Genomic DNA, 21,623 nt, shown 5'->3' with positions numbered 1-21,623 from the left:
CCTACAGGTGCGGCGCACCTGGCCTTGTTTCCAAAAATATCTCTGCCCGATATGCAACGCACCACAGGGTTGGTGCGCTGCACCTCCCTGTTTTCTCACATCTTCCAACTCTCTGATCAAAATATGCTCCGCACCAGCCTTCCAGGTGCGACGCACCAGCTCTGTTTTTAGCCAAAACTTGTAATTTTCATTCCACTTCACTCGTACACATCCACTAACCATCCTAATGCATCTTTTAATCATCCGAAAGCCGTTTTTAACCATTTTACCTGTTCTAAGCCTGCAATCACTAACAATACCATCAAAACATCGAATATACATGTAATTTGCACATAATTAAACTTAAAACGACTTAGAAATGATATGGGAATGTATATATAAATGGACATATCAATGTCACTAAAATAAACAGAAATAATATACATATATATATATGTATAGACACACGCACGCACACACACTATCAATACTTACACAGTATATACACATCATTAAGTTAATTGCATATAGATGTAGATATAAATACAAATTTACACTTACGGATGCTTTTGTTTTGATTCCATGTTTTAAAAATGTGTAAAATCGATGTTTATGGTGAGGAAAAATAAAAAATAAAAAAACTAACTGATTTATTTAGTTATAGTCGTATGTTTTACGGGAATTTATGAAATTTATAAAAAAAATTTATGAAATAAAGAGGGAGGCTGCCACTTGGCAAAATTTTTATAAGATTGTTAAGTAAGGAACCTTGTTTTATTAGGCTATCAGGAACAAAGCGTTTCTTCTACACTTTTTTCTCGAGAACCCATAGGAACCCCATCCACATTGCCCCAGGTGGCGTTTTTGGAAGAAAAGAGGAAGAGAACGGCACGAGAAGGACGGGGTGAGTTTGAGAGTCTCAAGTCAATGCAACGGCTTGTTTAACCAAATTAATACCCAAAACCTAACTTTTTTTTTTATCCTTTTTAACCCCTTCTTTTCTCTCCATTTTCCATTTTTCTCATTCATCTTCTCCAAATTCCACTCTTTCCTCTTCTCCAAATATCCTTCTTCTACTTTCTTTCTACAAAATTATATAACAATCACAAGATCTAAAAAAAAGTATGTATCCATATTGCATAACCCCAATTTTCGGCCACAAACGCCGACAAATCCGACATCTACACCCGACATTAATGACCCGAATCTTCATAATAATCCCGGGTTTATTAATATGGTGGCTAATATGAATATGGGTGCTCCTATGGGTTCTGGATTCACCCCATGGGTTGGTTCATCGAGCCAAAATTTCAGATGGACAGTCGTTCCGTCTTCACCGGGAACAATGTTTGGTACATATAGAATTTTTTTTTAATTTCGGTTTATATATATAGATATATATATATTTTTCGGTTTATATATCAATATATATATATATTCGGTTTATATATAAAGATATATATATAATTTTTTCAGTTTATTTATAAATATATATGTATGTATATATATTTACGGTATATGTATATAGATTCTCAAAGAATGGTGCCGACTCCACCAGAAACTCCTCTTTCGACACAACCTCCACCGGATTTTGAGACGGTTCAAGAAACCCAAGTTCCAATCCCGGACCCGGCTCCAACAAGAAAGAAACGATCTCATGCAAAGAAGAATCCCGATGAGCCGCGGGAAAAGCCGAATCAAATTAATTGGTCAAGGGAAGAACAAATGGCGTTGGTGAGAGAGTGGCTAGAGGTGACCGAGGATCCCCTAGTTGGTAAAAATTCTGGCCGGTTTTAATTTTTTTTAAAAAAATTCTGTTTTTTTTTAACATACTGTACTGTTTTTTTTTTTACCCTACTGTACGAAATTTTTTTATAAAAAAAAACATTCTGTTTTTTTTTTTAAACATGTTCGTTTTTTTTTAAATGTGGTTGTTTTTTCTTTTTTATTTAAATAGCTCGTTTTTAATTTTTTTTTATATAAAAAACTGTTTTTTTCTTTCTTTTTTAAAAGACTGTTGTTTTTATGTTTTTTTTTTTAAAACTATTTTTTTTTTTTGTTTTTAAAAAAACTGTTTTCTATTTATTAAAAAATATATATACTAAACTAAAATCGTTTATTTGTTTTGTAGCTAGTTATCAACGGGAGAAGAAGTATTGGTCCGGGATTAGAGAAATTTTTCATCTCATCATGAACAAAGGCGAGTATCGTATGCAAGATTCCATCAATTCCAAGTTTAGGAAATTGCGTTTGCTAATTACTAAGTTTCATGCGATTTACACTCATTGGACTAATCGACATATTAGTGGAGTTACCGAAGCCGACATCCGATCGAATGCCTTGGCCGAATACAAAGCAGATATGGGGGTGCCTTTCAATTACTTGGAAGAATGGGTGTACTTAAAGGACACTTCGAAGTTCCATATGATTCGCGATTGGGATCCCTTAACCACTAAGGGTGCGTCGAGTAAAGTGTCCAGGACTTCTGCCTCCGATTTTCCGAGTGCTCATAGTTCGGGATCGGAAGCGATGATTCATATTGATTTGAATGAGGCCAAGGGAGAGGGTGACACTAGGGAGGTGCGGTACATATGACCTACGGGTCGGGACGCGGCTAAAAAGAAAGGAAAGGCGTCTTCGTCCGGTGGTGGTGGAAAGTATACCACCGATTTTGGTGATTTAACCGATAAGTTGGAGGGTTTGATAGGAGTCGGGAAAGAACGGGCCGAGTTTAATAAGGAACGACTAGTTATTCAAAAGGAAAAGCTTGAAGTGAAAAAACATAGGCAACGTAATGAAGATTTGGCAACTTTGGCGATCGACACTTCGAACCTTCCCGAAGCCGACCGAGTTGCGATTGAGGCTTGGAAAGACGAGATTCGTTCCAACCTTAGGAAGTAGTGTTTTTAGTTTATTATGTTACGTACTTTGTTTGCTTTTTTAGTTTTTTAGTTTATTAGTATTTTATTTAGTTTGGTTAACTTTTTTTTTTTTAGTTTGTTAATCATTTTAAGTTTATTTACCAAGTAAACAAGTTAAAATTATGGGGGGTTTAATGTTAATAAATTATAAAAATGGCAAGTCAAAGTAAAAAAATAAAAATAAAAATTGAAAGTGGGGTTCTTGAAAACCCTTTGCTACAAGGTTTTGAATGTTCCATGATGACATCCTACACGGCAAGAGAAGTACTAGTTTTGGGTTTCTTGAGAACCCTTACTCATAATACTAATAGCCTTGTAGAGAGATTGGAACGTATCTAAAGCTTGGATGAAAACCCATATTCACTTTTATATAGCTTGTACAATTGTCGAGTCATTTAACGTTTCCATTGTCCTTTTCTTTCGATTGCAAAATAATGTCTGGCGTTTCTCTCATGTTCACCCAATTCCCGTCCACTTCTTCAATCACACGCCCCTTAAACAACAAAATAACCTCCAAATCCTCAATCTCTTTTCTTAAAACCCTCACTTTCTCTTCAAAAATCTCAACTGAATCAAACCTTGTTTTGGCAAGAAAGAAGCCCAGTTTCATATTACACGCTGAGGCTGAAGACAATTCAGAACAAGATTATTCAATTGCAGTTGCCGAAGAAGAAGAAATAAATCCCAAGGAACCAACAGAGATTGATGTGTTGAAAAAACAATTGGTTGATTCATTTTATGGTACCAACCGTGGATTAAGTGCCACGAGTGAGACCAGGGCTGAGGTTGTTGAGCTTATTACCCAGCTTGAAGCCAAGAATCCGACTCCCGCACCTACCCAAGCTCTTCCTCTTCTTAATGGAAAATGGATTTTGGCGTAATTCACTTACCCCCCCCCCCCCCCCCCCCCCCCCCTTCATCCTTTTTTTTTTCTTTTCAATTTGAATCAATATGTTAATTGTTTATATTTACATGAATTTCTTCATCACTCGGAAAGGGAACCTAGTTACAAAAGTTTTAAGTTATGCTAACATATAAACTATGGGAAAATGATGGCTTCCAAAGGTAAGTAAGGGATTGTATGCCTCTGTTTTAAATAGCTGGAAGACCAGAAATAAAAATTTGTTTATATGAATTGAAGGTGCTACTAGAAATAATGACCATGTCTCAATACTGTCTTCCATAGTGGATGGGGAGGTAAGATGTAAACAGTTTTTAAAAATATTATTGTGATGGAGTGATTGTTATATTCATTTAGATTACCTTTGTGTTTATCAAGTTATCAATCATGTGAAAATTATATGGTTTGAGGTCTTTTGAACTAATAAATCTACTTGCATTTAATTTGGGAGGAAAAAGGAGTGGAAATATTTTGAAGTTGTAATGAAATTTTAGATGTTTGCTTATTTCTTTCTTTATTTTATAGCAAATAGAAATCCGATAAACATCTTCATACGAATCAGGAAAAGATTAGGACCAGTAGCTTAGTTTTTCAACGAATACACGTTTAAGTTAACATGGATTGTTTGCTTTTGTTAGGTAAAAATTTCTGTAAAACATTTATTGTGGCTTTCTGTTTGGTATAGGTTAAGTACAACTTTAATGATCAAATTTTGGAAACTCATTGTTACGTTAGATGTGACTCCAGCTCATGTGACTTAAAGAAACCACAATTGTACAAAGTACTTATATACTTGTTTACATTTCATCTTTCTGTGGTCCAATCTTTATGTTGCCTCTTTCGTTTTCCACAGATCGTGTTAATACTAGTACTAGATTACTAATTACAATAAAACAGTATTAAAAAGAAATACTTAATTAATATTGAATCATTTAGCTGCATATGTGATTTCTCTAATAATTATCTAGTGTCAATATGTGTTTTGGTTATGTGAGTTTTATAAGTTTAAGAATGGGTAGTGATAAACCTCCAACAACTTGTTGTCATCCACAACAAACGTACTTATTTTACTGCACAGTTTAAAATTGTTTAATGCATCTGCAGATGACTAAATATGGTTGTAGAATTCTCACTGAAAGAGGGTTTCTAGGTGGATATAAACCTTAGCACAAGATGAACTTTTTGGATATTATTCATTTTGACCCCTCTTTGTGACACTTAAGTTATAAACATGGTTCTCCTTTTGTGTTTATGTAGCTATACATCTTTCTTAGGCTTGTACCCGTTGTTGTCGAGTGGATCCGTACCAGTTGTGAAGGTTGAGGAGATATCTCAAACCATCGACTCTGATAATTTTACAGTGCAGAATTGTGTTCTTTTTTCTGGACTGGGTTCCACAACTGCAATCACTACAAACGCAAAGTTTGAAGTCAGAAGTCCAAAGCGTGTGCAGGTACATTATTTATTCATGGGTTGAAATCAGGACAATAGCTACGAAGCAGTCTGTTGTGTATGGTATATAATTTTGAAACAGATTCAGATTCCGACATTACTGAGAAGAAACCTTTTTTCGGAACTTAATACACCAACACATATTATGAGTGGTAGCACTGTTGGAGATAGAGTTTTCAGCTTTGCCGATTCAAAAACTAGAGCTAGAGTCTGATTCTGCCATAAGAATTTGGATTCCCGTAGTTTGTTTTTTTTACTCAGCCAAATACATTCTGCAAATTCATTCCTTGATTTTCATATCCTGGTCTTGTTACTATTAAGTTACAAACATAGCACCTTAAGGGGGGAGGGAGTGGTTACCATTCTTCCCCCACCACTAACCAATAAAATTTTGCCATCTCATTTTACTCCATTCTTCCCTCATCTTCCCCAAATCACTGGCGGCACTTTCTCCCATCTTCCCCCCATCTCCACCTCATCATTTCTTTTTCATTTATTTTTAATAGTATTTTATTTCTTTTTCATTTATTTTTAATACTATTTCATTTCTATTTCATATATTTTTAATACTATATAATTTTACAAACTATATAAAATAACAACAATACTATTAAAAACATCACATTTTATTAGAAATATTAAAAACACATTACAACATATACTAAAAAAAACGACTTGCATAAAAGTAAACACTACCACATACTTAAAAATTAAAACATTACGACATACTAAAAAAACAAACTACTCTTTAAATTTGGCAAATTTTGAGCCGCGACATGCTCTGTGAGGTCGAATCGGAGACGGTAATGGACATCCTCATACTGTATCTCATCGTATACATCACCGTTATAAACTGCTTCCACCGGCGGATCCATGATATGAACCGGTGATATCGCCCTACCATCGCGCTTTATGATCATGTTATGCAAAATACATAGCACATAAACATATTGACCAATTTTGTGTTTGGTCATAGGCCAGAGAGGTCGAATGAGAATCTTCCATTTTTCTTTGAGCACACCGAATGCGCGCTCCACATCTTTTCTTGCTGCCTCTTGTAACCTCTTGAATTTCTTTTCTTTTGGGTCGGTAGGATACGGGTACGCTTTAACTAAGGTCTTCCATCGGTAAGATGGTAGCCGCGTTTGTAATCCTGTCCATTCACAGAAAATGAACTATCTGGAGTCGTTCCTAGTATCTCTTGAAGATACAAATCGGATTGATTCAACACATTGAGATCATTATTCGACCCCGGCGCACCAAAAAAGGCATGCCAAATCTACAAATCCTGTGACGTCGTAATCTCAATCATAATAGTAGGCACACCATAGTCACCTCTCGTATATTGTCCTCTCAACCTTCTAGGACAATTCCTCTACACCAAGCATGCCGGGAATGTGGTGCTTAGCCTCATGGGCCTCGAATATGCGTGCAACATCGTGTTGAGTCGGCCTACGTAGGTACTCTCGGCCATACAACTTAATGATGGCATCACAAAAATGATCAAGAGTTTCACGTGAAGTTCTTGCGGACATGCATAAGTACTCGTCATACTCATCGGGTGGTTGCTGGTTGCGAGTTGTCTTACCGCCGATGTGATCTTTTGTAAAACCAAGAAACTTCACTTGCCTCGAGCGTCGTATCCTTCTCGAAAATATGGGAAGTTTGCTTCAATGTCGTCTACTATGGATAAAAACATACTTTTATCCATACGAAACTTAAGCGTCGTCATACTTTGGTTCTTCAACAAACCAATCGGTCATTAGAGTTTGAAGACCAATATCACGCCGGCGATCTATACTTTGACGGGGTCGGAATTTACTAGAGCTTGCGGTGTCTTGAAGATATTTATGTGCTTTAAGCAAAAATTGCAAATAACTACCCGTGGATTCGTCGGAAGAAGTAGGATAATTTAAATCCTCCGACGAAGAAGAATCAGATGACATGTTTTTTTTATAAAAGGGATGGAGTTTTGGTATATAATTTGAAAGAAAGAGGAGAGATAATGGAGAAGAATGGTGTTTTGTTGTATAAAAATGGTGAAGTGGTGCTGGTTTTATAGATAAAAAGGTTAAAAAACTAAAATAATTTTTTTTTTTTTTTAATAACGGTCAAAAGACCAGTTAGTGGGGGGACCCACATGCTTTCACCAACCAATGAAATGGCTCTCTCCTTCTCCCTTTCTCTTTCTTCTTTCCCCGATGCGGCTTCCTTCCCCCCTTTTCTTCTTCTCTCTCTTGCGGTTAAACACCGGCGGCGGTGTGCCCGCCCGGCCCCGCGACCCCGCAACCCCTTTCCCGCTTCCACTCCCTCCCCTCTAATTTTCATTCTTGTATGTGTCTATGATTAAATTTTGATGTGACAAGTATGACGAAAACACATGCATATGGGCTTATTTGGGCTGTGTTTTGTCTTTAATGGTCAAGTGGGTTTAGCTAACAGATTCAGTTAAATGGCATGAGTTGATCAACGGGGTTGAAGGTAGTATGAATTGTATTTGAAAGCATAGACCTCATAATCGCTTTCTGTAGAAAACTAATATTATTATTGTACTCATAATACTGTAGTTTGTAATCTTAGCTAACATATTGATTAATACTAAGAAGGTAATATATGAATACTCTTTTTTGCTAGGCCCTACCCGAACTGATCGGTTCAACAAGTTTCTGACCTGACCATTTTTCTACGCTTAATCATTTGCTAGAAAATTTTATCGACTTATGGGTGGTTTGCAGAAAAAACGCCGGGATCGCAGTGTTTCACTATTTGTGTTTGAATGCAGATTAAGTTTGACGAGGGCATTATCGGCACACCACAATTAACAGACTCCATTGTGTTACCAGAAAATGTTGAAGTTTTAGGACAAAAAATTGACCTTGCTCCTTTTAAAGGTTTGATAACATCTGTTCAAGACACAGCTTCAAACGTTGCAAAGACCATTTCGAACCAGCCTCCATTGAAGTTCTCCATCTCCCAAAGCAATGCCGAATCGTGGCTATTAACAACTTATCTTGATGAAGAACTTAGGATCTCCAGGGGAGATGGTGGCAGTGTCTTCGTTCTTCTCAAGGAAGGCTCCCCCCTTCTTACACCATAAGAACCTGTGAGTACAATTCCCTTTTGGCGATATGTATGTATTTATGTGTGAGTATGCTATAAGTTAAAGAATGCGTCATATTTGTCGTAGATGTCTGTTAACAAACTTTATATCTGTTTCTTATCCCACTGATATACTCTCAAGTGAATGTACTTACAAAAATCACTAGCATTATATGATTTCAGTTGATGTTATGATTGTTGTATATCTAATCATGGAAATAGATTGTGTTGGACTTCTAGTTTTTGCAAGTGTCAGTACATGTGCATAAAAATGACCAAGAAAGAACCAGCGATTAGTTAACTAGTCAGGTAATATGATCCTATTTATGATCATAGGCCTCAAGACTCGAACCGATCTCTGAACTCCACTTGATCTCATTAGTTGCGAACAAATATTTGAGTATCTCATTTGGTTCAATGTAAAACAGTTGAGGGAAATTAGGATCTAGCATCACACCAAGTTCAGAGAAACTCACTTTTCTTATATGGTATTATCACCTTGTGTATAAGGATAGCAACATTTGTCCCATGCTAATAGCCACTTAATTAGCAAATCCTAACCAATGATACATAGTAACAAAAACAAATTCTTCACAAATGGAGTTAATTGTTTCCAGATATGCCCAACTAATAGCCCAAGTTTTGATTTTTGCTATTTCATGAACTATGAAAGTATAACATTGTTGATGTTATAACTTATCAGGGCATCTCTAGTTGGTTTGGAAGTTCTATACGAAACAGAGGCTTTAAACATATAGACAAAATAATAAACGCCTTAAAAATAAGGTATGGATATCAATATCTAAAGTAAACTAGTTATGAACCCGGGCGTTGCACCGGGAGACATAACGTTGCTTTCAAAAAGTTTATATAGGTGGGAGATACATTCGTTTGTTTCGTATTTAAAGTGTGTCTGAAAACGTATTGTTGTGTACAAACATAAGTTATATTAATCATTAAATGATCAATTCTATGGATAGTTGAAGGGAAGAAAAACGAATGTTAATAATGTATCAATGATTAATTGGAAAAAAAAAATGTGACAAGACGTTGTAAAAAAAGTAATGAAAACGCTCTAGAATTATAATATTATATATGAAATACAAAAAAAAAATGAGTACCATATAAAATCATTTTAGAAAATAAATATAAGAACTTTAAGAACTAACCCTTGTTAGAAAAAAGACTTGATTTGCACCATTTTTTGTAACTTCAGTTAACACCTTATTAGATTTTAATGGCAGTTAGCTGATGGGAACCATTATCGCAAAAGTTTTAACGGCGGGGACTATGGTGAGAAAAAACTTAACAGCCGTTTGCTGATAGGGACCATTATTGTAAAATATTTAAACAACAGGGCTAATGTTGTAGAAAAAGGAGGCCACGCGGAAACCAAGTAACGCAATTTATATATATCTATATCTATATCTATATATTTATTAAAACAATAAGAATCCTAACCTTTTAAAGTCCTGCTCAATATAAAGTTATTTTTAAAATTTGCCACATAGGTTTTTATCCTATGTGTCATTATCACATTTTTTTGACAATATTTATCCATTAAATATTAAATAAAAAAGATATTTATACACAAACTTAAGAAACCAAATCCCTTATATTTAATAAACAAATCCCATATGCAAAAAAGAAAACTAAAACCGTATAAACTTAAATATGAGTTTAAAATTTCTATATATCTTTTTTTTTCCTGTAAAGGCAATATTCTTTATCTAACTTTTTTGATCTTGGATTCATTTAATGAAATCGTATATTATCAAAATCGTTTCATTTTAAGAATTTAAATATTTTTAGCTAGATAATGATATCACAATTTGATTCATTGAAGTTACGGGTTATGCGGGTTCATTTCTTTCACGGGTAGCAATTGTTTTAATAAAAACATGGGTTGTAATTACAATTATTCCTGATCAAATACGATATTTAGAGCAAATATGCAGCCACAAGATACTGTCAATCTTATTTAAACTAATTTTCACTATCCAAGTAGCACAACACCATTAGGTTTCTAAGTATATTCATGTAAGTCCCAACTATTACTAGATGAGTGCTGAAGACACCTCTATGTCAATGGTGAGTGTACTTTGCAACACAATCACTTAATCTGGACGTGGCCAGTTTAGAGTGATTGTGTACCAGGTAATCTGGAGGTTTACTTATTAAGGTGACAATGTAAATAAGTAAATACAATGCAATAGGTATAAGTGACAAGTATTTATATCGATGAGAGAATATGTAATTTTCAAGTGTATTTTATTTATTGATTGTTAATACAAGGTTGTTGCGGAACCAAGATAATACAAAAATGTAAATATCCTAACAACCTATGAAATACAATTGATCTATACTTGGAAATTCTCCTAACAATCGAAACACTTAAAGTTGTGAAATGTTCCTTTTTGCGATTGAGAGAATATTGCACAAGTTCACCAATATTGCAGAATGTATGTGTTTGCAAAGTTGTTGAAATGCTTGGGCAAGGACCTCTATTTATAGTCGAAGTATGAGCATTGGGATCTCAACTTCGAAGTACAAATATGGTTGACAGCACACAAAAGTATTAGTAAATAATCCTTTGGGTGTGCTAAATAAAATAAGACAAGAGGTTACTTTATTCAACCACTCTACATCTTTGCACTTTTATCCACAGACAAGATTATTGTCCGGTTAAAAGGATGTAGTGTAAAAGGTCCTTCTAGTAATCAGTGTAAAGCTTTGTAAAGGCATTTACACTGTAGGATCTGCAGTTGATTGATCCGGTGAAATGTCAACTGGGCTTCGCTGCCATTGCCATTTCCTTTCTTCCAATTGTTGTCTTTGACTTCAACTGGAAGGTCTTCAGATTTATGTCTTCAGATCTTAACTGGAGGAAGTCATCAGTTGCTTAAACTGTACAATGCAACTGGACTTCTAATATTTCGGACAATTCTTCATTCTCTCCAGATGCAGCTGGAGAGCTCCAGTTTATAGCTAAAACTGGACCTAACAAATTCCCCCTAATTGTCCTGAAATATTGCCAAGTATTTTCAAACTTGTTTCTATACAAGTGTAAGTTTGAAATACTTGAGTTTGATAAAACCTATTAAGTTTCCAAGACATTTTTATAGATCATCAGATGCCTTGGGTTTAGTTTTAATTGTTTGTAGATCTTATCAGTTATCTAACTTGTAAATTACAATCTGGCAACTTGTATATACACAATTTTACAATGAAGTTACAAGAAAGTAAATAAAATTACAAGCAGATAGATAGAAGGAAAACTTAAACAGATGGCCCTTCGCCAGTTTTCCTTCTTTTGGCAACAGATGAAATTGGCTGTTTGTCTTCAAGATCAAGGCCTAATCTTTCTTCAATGTTTTCCTTGAACTTGATCAGATTTTGCAATACATATTCCCAGCCTTTTTCAACCTTGTTCTTTCGTTGCCTCCCCTCCAGCAAGCTCAACATTTCCACATGCTGTGAGTGACCATACTCATGGACATCAGAGTTCTCAGTTGTTCTTTTGGGTCCACCAAAGTATTGAACCTCAACAACAAAATGTTTGGCACCTGGCTTGATCGATACTTTTACATCAATGATCTTACCTTTATTGTGCCTTCGACGTTGTCCATCAGATAAATATGTGCGAGCCTCTGATTCATTGGTCAGCTTGATCTTGCTCGTGCTTAGTTTGAGAGTAGCAGCTCGAATGTCATCAGTTGTGGGTTCAGATGGTTCTACCCATGTCCTCAGATTTGCATCTCTTGATAAGGCTTTCTGTTTTCTTCCTTTGGACTTAGGTGGAGTTAATACTTTGTTGACCACCTTCTTAACTTGTTCAAGACCAGCTTCATCATCTTGGTAGTGTTTGTCCAGTTCTACTTCAAGCATTTCCTTCAGGGCATTGACAATCCTTGGATCTTCTTTTATTTTCTTGTATTCCAACAGTGTCAAGCCAAGGAGTTGTGCGTCAGTTACATCAACAAGAGGGGTTGGAAGATTTTTCCTTGATTCAAACTGATTGGCCTTCATTTGTTTCTTCCTCTCCTTGACCGAATACCCAACCCTTGCTAATTTCTGACTTTTGCTTTCAGTAACTGGAGGCAATTGATCAATATTGCCAGTTTCCAAAATGGGTGCATCGGCGGCAGGTTCCTTAGAGTCATCAGTTGCAATGGCCTTTCCTTTATCCACATTCCCCCAAACCACATCATCAAAAGATTCAATTACCTGCTCACCAGCCTCAGTACTGGTAGCAACAACCATCTCCTTCCCTAAACCTGAAGCTTTAACAAGAGTGCGAGGGGCACGAACAGACCTTTCCCCCTTGGCAGCATCTAGTCCTTGCCTAATAGCTTCAAAATCGGCATGACTGGAGGGCAAACGATCTAGAGGCTGGCACGATTGCATGTTCTTGCACTCTTTGAAGACTCCACATAACATGTGAACTGTCCTCCATAGATGATTAATCTCTTGAGATTGAGTCATGACATTTCCACAAGTGGTGTCTTGACTCTTTTGAATCGCTTGAAGTATATTTAAATCATCTGGGGAGAGCCCAGTTGCTGGTGCTTCCTTTCCAACTTCTTCCTTTTCTTTGCCAGCTTCATTGGTCAGTTTTTCAATTGCAGTAGTGTGAGCAGATACCGTGCTGGCTAATGTATCCAGACTGCACCTCAACTGTGATCTCAGATGTTATGGGGGTGATATCAACCTGGGGCGCTGCAGTCTTGGTGATCTCAGATATCACCCTTTCTATCAAATTATTTTCCCTTTCAGCCAAGGTATTTTCAATTTTCTGACCAACTGAAGTGGCCAACTGGTTACCAAGCTTAACAACATCCAGACTAGGTTTTTCAACAAGTAATTTGACCTGTCTTTCCAATTTGTTCAACTCAACCTCTGATGATCTGACAATGTTATTCAGCAGGTTAGTGATGGATGTGTGTACCTTTGATTGAGTTAGGTCAAAAGCTTCTTTTAAAGAAGTAGCCAGTGAATTGCAGCTGATGACCAACTCGTTGAGTTTGCTGAATACCAAGTCCTCATTGCCAGAGAACTTGTTAATCCCCAAATCAACCACCCTTACATTAGTGATGTGATCCTTGTGGTATTTGGAGAGGGACTTGGTATTCTTGTCCAGTGTCTTCTGAAAATCCTCCACCCTTGTTAAAAGGTTTGAGATATCGGTTTGGAAAGACACGAACTGGCTATCCAGTGATAGAGGGGAAGGTCCCACTGGACCTGCTCGGAATGCAACAGATACAACTGGAGGAGGTACAAAAAGTGAAGGTTCTCCAGTTGTTGTTGCACCAGCTGAAGGAATAGAAGTTGTTGAAGAAAGAAGGGGAAGAGATTCAATGTGACGTTCATGCTGAGAATGCTCAGGTGTGAACGTCGGCGACGGTGGTGTAAGAATGCGTCTATTTCTAGGCACATTCATGGATGAAAGCAGTTGTCGAGAGGCGAATGTTGGAATTTCTTGTAAGGAGGAGAAGTCAAGTGGTGAAACTGAAACTTGTGGTTCTTGGGGTTGACCAAGGAGAGAAGGGAGCTGATCAAGTACAGTTGCATCAGCCATCTCCTGGTCAGATTCAGTCTCAGATGAATCCGATCAAGCTGAAACTCACCCTTATTTATGCCAAGATCCATAAATGTTGGGGGTGGCTGAACAGGTTGTTCAGACTCCTGATGACCAGTTTGAGTTTCCTCAATGGTTTCATCAGTTATAGGATCCGTTGCCGAAGCATCTTCTCCCTGAAAAGAGGTAACTGGAGCCTCAACTACAACTGCTCTTTCCTCAGTTGCAGTATCATGGGCTTGTGATTCAGGGACCACGATCACAGGCTGTGACTGGTCAGATATAGCAAGTCCTGATCTAGATCTTCTTCTACTTTTGGTAGATCTTCTTGCCTTTCGAACCGCCTATATACCTGAGGGGAGATCTCTAGGTTCTGCAATAGTCACAGCATCTGCAAACGAACTAGTGGGTCCCTCATTATTTTGAGGCCCGCCCAGTTGTCTTTTTGACTCACCTTGTGGTGGTGCATCAGTTCTAGAAAATGCCAGTAGCATCCTTGGAGAAATCTGGACTTCATCAGATGTGGACACAAGGTTGTCCAGATTTCTTAACAATTCTGGCACAGAATATAAAGATTGCGTGTTGTTGTATTCTTCTCTGCCCAGAATTAGTATGAAACAAAGGGATAGAAATCGCGAGAATGGGATACAAGGACCCCTGTTGCCTTTTAACTTAAACACCAGGCTTCTAAATTGGATATTTGCGAAATCCACCCTTAGTCCATTCCACAGGCAGTATGCCATCTCTGCCTGGAAAGAGTTTATCTGGTCCAAACCACCAGACTCCCACCTAAACTTTCCACAAAATGGACCATGAAGTACTTCCAGGATGGTGAAAGCCCTCTCATAGTGATTGATCCTTTGGTCTTCAGTACACCTCCCTCCAAAACTTCTTTATTCCCCATGTCAAGGAAGACCTGACGGAAGTTGATATTAGGAGAAATCACCACTGGACTCTCATCTTGTCTCCAGTAATTGAGGTTAAGGGCCTCCCTCAATATCTCAGTGGTGATGGTACACGGGACTGACCCATCCTTTAAAGTGAAGGAGATGAGCAGTCATCAGAATTGGACGCCGTGTACCAGAACTCGCACAAGTAGTCATGAAATTACTTGTTTGGGTTCAGAGAAAAGGCATCGCTGAGGGGAGAAATCCGAAGAAGGGATTGGATTTTCCCGATGAGAGAATCAGCGGCCTGATGCTCTTGAAGAGATGCCATTGGATTGTTTGGATTTAATTTTATCAATTTTGAACTTATGGGGGCACCAACAGCATGAGAAACATTTTCGGATGGATTATACTCGACAGTGAGTAAATTCACATCACAAGAGCGAGATGAAGAAGATGATGATTTAGGAGCCATTTGAGATTTTGGATTTAAAGAAGAAAGACAGAAAGGGATCTCGAATTGTAAATGATTGGAAGAGTAAATGAAAGGAATTTTGTGCGAAGTAAATGAGAAAAGTATTTAGTGGGGGTATATATAGGTAATAAAATATTACCAAAATATATACGAAAAGATATTTTAATCCCCAAATTTTGAAATTGTTTGTAAAATTTGATTTTCAGTAATTTTGAGAATTCAAAAACATTTAATACCTCCCATCAAGCATTTAATGCTATGATGGTTGGTATTCCCACTTACCCATTAACTTCAACAATTCCTATAAAAAGTGCAATAATTTTCAGCAAAAAGTCTTGACACGTAAAACATGTCAGGTGACGTTTGTGAGTGCGATACAAACACTCGAGTATCATCACGTGTCACAAGTATTCACCAAGTAAAACATAACGTTATGAAATCTGGTTGACCACCAGTTTAAGACAAGACCAAACTAGCATACTGGAGATTTTCCAGATGCCAGTTTCAACTGAGAGATTCACCAGTTGCATTTTTCAAAATAAAACGAATTTTAATTGGAAAAATATTTTGAGTCTTTTTCCCCCTAAAAATGTGATCCATTTGATCAATGACTAGTCTTTGAGTACATCAAGGCGTTCAATCTCCAACCAATCAAGGATCACCTGAACCATCCTCAACTGGAGGGCCTCCCCAGTTTAATGAGGATTTAACATACCCATTTCACTGATGAGATGGTTAAAGGTTTTCTCATCAAGAGGTTTTGTAAAAACATCAGCTAACTGTTTATCAGTGGGGATGAAATGAATTTCAATGTCTCCTTTCATAACATGATCACGAATGAAGTGATACCTGATGTCAATATGCTTTGTCTTCGAGTACATCACTGGGTTGTGAGATATAGCAATTGCACTGGTGTTGTCACAAAAGATTGGGGTTCTTGTGTATTTCATACCATAATCAAGTAACTGGTTTTTGATCCAGAGAATCTGGGCACAGCAACTGGCCGCAGAAATGTATTATGCCTCAGCAGTTGACATTGAGACTGAAGTCTACTTCTTACTGGTCCAACTCACCAGTTTTCCCCCAGGAAGTGACAACCACCAGTTGTAGACTTTCTATCAATCTTACAACCTGCATGATCTAAATCTGACCCATTAGATCTAACCCTGAGCCTTTGGGATACCAAAGACCAAGGCTAGGGCACCCTTTCAGGTACCTGAAAATGCGTTTAACAACATGCAAATGTGATTCTTTTGGATTAGCCTGAAATCTGGCACATAGACATGTTGCAAACATTATATCTGATCGACCGGCAGTTAAATACATCAGTGAACCAACCATTCCACGATATTCCTTTTGGTCCACTGGTTTACCATTTGGGTCAGAGTCCAAATTTAATGGAGCTGAAATAGGTGTGGTTTTCAATGGGATAGAATCATATTTGTATTTTCTTAACAAATCTCTGACATATTTTTCTTGGTTAATAAAAATACCATCCATGGTTTGTTTAATTTGCAAACCTAAGAAAAATGTTAATTCATCCATTAAACTCATCTCATATTCTTGAGACATGATTTTTGAAAACCTTTTACACATTCCATCATCAGTTGACCCAAATATAATGTCATCAACATAAATTTGTACCAACAAGATATTACCTTTTTCTTTCAAGATAAACAAGGTATTATCTATTACACCTCTTTGAAAACCATTATTGAGAAGATGTTTAGTTAGAGTGTCATACCAGGCTCTTGGGGCTTGACGAAGACCATACAAAGCTTTGTTTAGTCTATATACCCAGTGAGGATGCTTTTCGTTCAAGAAACCTGGAGTCTGCTTAACATACACTTCTTCTTCCAACTTTCCATTCAGGAACGCACTTTTGACATCCATCTGGAAGACTTTGAATTGCAAATGAGTCAGCATAAGCCAAGAAAATTCTAATGGCTTCAAGTCTTGCAACTGGAGCAAAAGTTTCATCGAAATCAACACCTTCTGCTTGACAATAACCCTTGGCAACCAATCTTGCTTTGTTCCTGACAACATTGCCATCTTCATCCATCTTGTTTCGATAGACCCACCTCGTTCCAATGGGTTCTTTCTTTAACCCTGGAGGACAAGGAACAAGTTCCCAAACATTGTTCCTTTCGAACTGGTTAAGTTCTTCTTGCATAGCCTCAACCCAGCTTGGATCTGCCAAAGCCTCGTCAATCTTTTTCGGTTCAATCAGTGATAAGAAGGTGACGTTCAAGCATTGTTCACTTGTGCCTCTTCTAGTCTGAACCCCACTATCTGGATTTCCAATAATTTGCTCAATGGGATGAGCAACTGTCCATTTAGTGTATTGACTAGGTTGATTTTGCACAACATCAGTGCAAGACACCTGACGATCTTCAACAGTTGTGGCAATTGGAGAAGGATCAGCCCAAACTACTTCAACTTCATCATCAGTGTCAACTGGCGTGTTGACATGATTATCTTCAAATAAAGACATATTTTGAGGAATTGGAGAAGTCTGAACTGGTTCTGATGTTGTTGTGGCACGAACATCTGATCCAATCACCAGTTTCTATGGTAAATTGAAACTGATGGAGGGATAAAATGGAGTATCACTGGAGATTTTCTTCTTTGCAACTGGTTCCAAGTCTTGGTGACTAGAAACATCTTCTGGTGTAGAAACTGATTGATGAACTTGATCAGATACACCAAAATCAACTGGGTCAACTGAAGATAAATCAAGGCTTGGTCTCTTAATGATTGCTTCATTTGATTCATCGAATGTGACATGAATTGTCTCATGTACCTTTTGGAGTCTAAAAATGTAAACTCTATAGGCCTTTCTTATATCAGAATACCCCACGAAAACACCTTCGTCAGCTTTTGCATCAAATTTTCCCAACTGACTGGAATCGTTTAAAATATAAACTGGACATCCAAATACATGAAAATATCCAATGTTTGGTTTACGATTCCTAAGGACTTCGTAGGCAGTCTTCCTATGTCTCTTGACATAAACTGACCTTTTTTGGGTATGACAAGCTGTAGACACTGCTTCTGCCCAAAAACTGGTAGGATGACCTGATCCAGATAACATACTTCTTGCAGCTTCGATCAATGTGCAATTTTTCCTTTCAACCACACCATTTTGCTCTAGAGAACGAGCTGAAGAGAAGTTTTGAGAAATGCCAGTGTTAGTGCAAAATGACTCTAATTCATTATTGATAAATTCAGTACCATTATCACTTCGCAATTGACACACTTTCTTGGTATATTTGAGTTCAATTCTTTTGATGAGTGAGATGATTTCACCAGGTGCATCACTTTTTGATCTGATGAATACCACCCAACAATACCTGGTGTATTCATCACTTTTTGGCATAGAAACAATGCTCTTTTGGAGCTGGTTCCATGTCCATTATGTACACATTCCCTTTCCTTGGTGCAATCATCACCACTTTCCAATCCTTGTTAAATATGGTGCCTTGAGCAGTATCGAACAACACCTTATATCCATCATCACAAAGTTGACTGACACTTATGAGGTTATATTTCAAACCATTAACAAATGCAACTTTTGTGAACTGGACCTGTCCATTGTCAATGACACCATATCCTTCAGTTTTCCCGCTTCCATCATTACCAAATGTCACTGTCGGTCCATCTTGACAGTGAACTCTTCCAGCAGGGGCTTACATCCGGTCATTGTCCGTCCAGCAGCGCTGTCCAGATACCAGATTTTCTTCTTTCGATCGCCCTGCACACCCAAGTAGATAATTAGTTATTTTTGTGAACCCATCTTTTCTTGATGGGTCCACCAGACTTCCCTTGAGAAGTCTCAACAGATTTGCTTGGGTTGGAACTGGAGGCTGGAACTGGAGGATTATTTCCAGCTTCAGGAGTAAAAACAATTGGTTTGATGGGAACAACAACATCCTCCTTTTTTATTCCAGATTTTCTTCCTTTTTGAGCAGGTTGATTTTGTTTTTGCTTTTGCTTCAATGGAGGAGTTTTAACAACTTGTTTTTCAACTGAAGAAGACGAAGCTCCTTCCAGATTTTTTATTCTGGCAGTACAACTTTGTACTTGCCTAGACAAATTTTGGAGTTGACTCTCCAGTTTTAACAAAAAGTTGTTTTCTTCAGGCTGCTGAACCTTGGACTTGGGTTTAGCAAAATTTTGAGTCTTTGGAGTCTTGGGCTCTTTGGACTTTTGAGGTAAAGGATTATCACAAGCTTCCCTTTTAACTAGAGCTTTAGCCTTCTTGGCTCCAGTTTTGACCTCAACAGGGGTGGTCTCAATGGATTCAGATTTGGCAATGTTAGAGAAGTCATATGGAGTCTCAACTCTAACTGAGGCATCTAGTGAATTGTAGGTAAAACAGCTGCCATCTGAAGATCACCAGATTTTTAGGCAATTTTTTGAGCATCAATGGTTTTTGAAAAAGCGTCATAATTTTTACCAGATGCTTGTACCCAAGATTTGATAACCATGTGTTCTTTTTCAAGATCAAATTTTAATTTTTGGTTATCTCTTTCCAATGCCTCATTTTTCAAATCTGACTCTTTGAGAGCCAACTAGACACTTTGCAAATCATTAATTTGACCTTTCATGTTGTTAAACTCAATTAAAACAGTTTCCAAGTATCTTTCACAGTCAGTTCTCATAGTTTCAACAAATAACAGGTCATCATTTAATGATTCAGCAATATCCAGTTTAAGTTCTGTATCCAATTCAGCATCATAATCTCTTACCTTCTTTAAAATGATGTCCACCCATCTTCCAGAAACAACATCATCTTTTACCACTGGTTGTTGATTTTCTAATGCCATGAAACACACATCTTTAATCTCTTTTTCATCATCAGATGAATCATCAGAGAGTTCCCATTTCCCTTCAGTTTGAGCCATCATGCACTTGTTATTTTCTTTCTCTTTTTCTTGTTCAAGAGACATGAGAGAAATTTGGGCCTTAAGTTTATTGTATTTGGCCTTATAATCATCAGTTTTTACAAAATTTGGGACAACAGGACCAGTTTGGTTGTTCATCTGACTAGATCTGCATTCCTTCATGAAATGACCTTTCTTACCACATTTGTAGCAGATAAGATTGGCCTTATCCAGAGAATTTGAACTGGAAGTATTATTGCACCCATTAAATCGATTAGATTTATGCTTGTACCTGTTAAAGGTTTTAGCAATCATGGCTACCAGATCATCATCGTCAGTTTCCTCACAACCATTACTTAGATTTGTGGTTAGGCCAGAGTTCAGTAAGTTGTTTAACATCTCCTTCATAGAATGTAACTGGACATTCTCAGCAGACATTAAAGCAGCACAAGGTTGCCCAGTAAGGTTGGCAACCTTGGACCTCTGAGCATGGTTTAAAGCATCTTGCTCAGCCAATATCCTTGCAGCATCATTATCTTCAGTGAATCTGAAGGCTCCGTAAAGGGAAGCAAGAGTGTGGTTGTGCAAGGTCTTACCTTGTCTTAAGACAAGAACCATGTGTGCCCATTTGGATGGCAATACATCACAGAATTTCTCCCACTCCCAAGCCTCTAAGTTGATTAATTAGGCCAGTAAATCTGGTGTAAGTACCAGTTAAACTTTCATTGGGATGAGCAAAGAAGGATTCATACTTCTTGTTAAGTGCAACCTTTATGGTGACAATGGTGTCATTTCCTCCTTCAAACTGGAGAACTAATTCATCCTACATAGATTTAGCACTGGGAAACAGCACAAGTGATGGAATTAGTTCCTCAGGGACAGCAGCAAGGATCATGTTTTTCAGTCTGGCATCAAGATCAACCAGCTTGTGATCCTCGTCTGACCAATGTTCCTCAGACTTTTCCCTGGTACCTCTTCTCCCAGTAAGGTCAAGAAGAGGGCTAACACCACTGGACATGGGTATCTATGGTACATCCTTAAGGATTTTCAACATATACCTCTCTATCCCACCAAAATGCAAGAGCATTCTAGCTTTCCATGTACCAAAGGTCTCACCATTCCCATCGAATTTGGGAACTGGAGTGTTGGAGTAATGTACATGGACGTTGCTTGCTCCAGGAGTAGGAGGAGGAGGAGGAGGGTTAGTATTTAAAAGAGTTGTAACATTAGGATTAGATTCATTTGGACCATAACCATTCTCACCTTCAACAGCCATCGAAGCAGACCTAGGTTATAGGATTGAAACAATTCAACCTGCCTGCTCTGATACCACTTGTAAGTCCCAACTATTACTAGATGGGTACTGAAGACACCTCTATGTCAATGGTGAGTGTACTTTGCAACACAATCACTTAATCTGGACGTGGCCAGTTTAGAGTGATTGT

The 21,623-nt window shown here is 37.5% G+C and overlaps 1 protein-coding gene across 1 annotated transcript; it reads left to right on the top strand.

Annotated features, from left to right (window-relative positions):
- The first annotated feature begins 3,268 nt into the window (after nt 1-3,268).
- LOC122596114 (plastid-lipid-associated protein, chloroplastic-like) lies at nt 3,269-8,544 on the top strand. The gene is made up of 3 exons (XM_043768636.1): nt 3,269-3,777; nt 5,059-5,254; nt 8,036-8,544. Exons 1-3 carry the CDS (start codon nt 3,335-3,337, stop codon nt 8,348-8,350), a joined length of 954 nt encoding a protein of 317 aa, XP_043624571.1. The 5' UTR covers nt 3,269-3,334; the 3' UTR covers nt 8,351-8,544.
- The last annotated feature ends 13,079 nt before the right edge of the window (nt 8,545-21,623 follow it).

The sequence above is a fragment of the Erigeron canadensis genome, chromosome 4, assembly GCF_010389155.1.
Source record: "Erigeron canadensis isolate Cc75 chromosome 4, C_canadensis_v1, whole genome shotgun sequence".
NCBI classification, from domain to species: domain Eukaryota; kingdom Viridiplantae; phylum Streptophyta; class Magnoliopsida; order Asterales; family Asteraceae; genus Erigeron; species Erigeron canadensis.
Note: the sequence above shows the minus strand (reverse complement) of the source record. Positions and strands in the feature narration are given on the sequence as shown.

Coding starts and splice junctions, on each gene's coding strand:
- LOC122596114 (XM_043768636.1), top strand. CDS start 3,335: ATGTCTGGCGTTTCTCTCATGTTCACCCAATTCCCGTCCACTTCTTCA. Junction 3,778..5,058: donor AATGGAAAATGGATTTTGGC/GTAATTCACTTA, acceptor GTGTTTATGTAG/CTATACATCTTTCTTAGGCT. Junction 5,255..8,035: donor GAAGTCCAAAGCGTGTGCAG/GTACATTATTTA, acceptor GTTTGAATGCAG/ATTAAGTTTGACGAGGGCAT.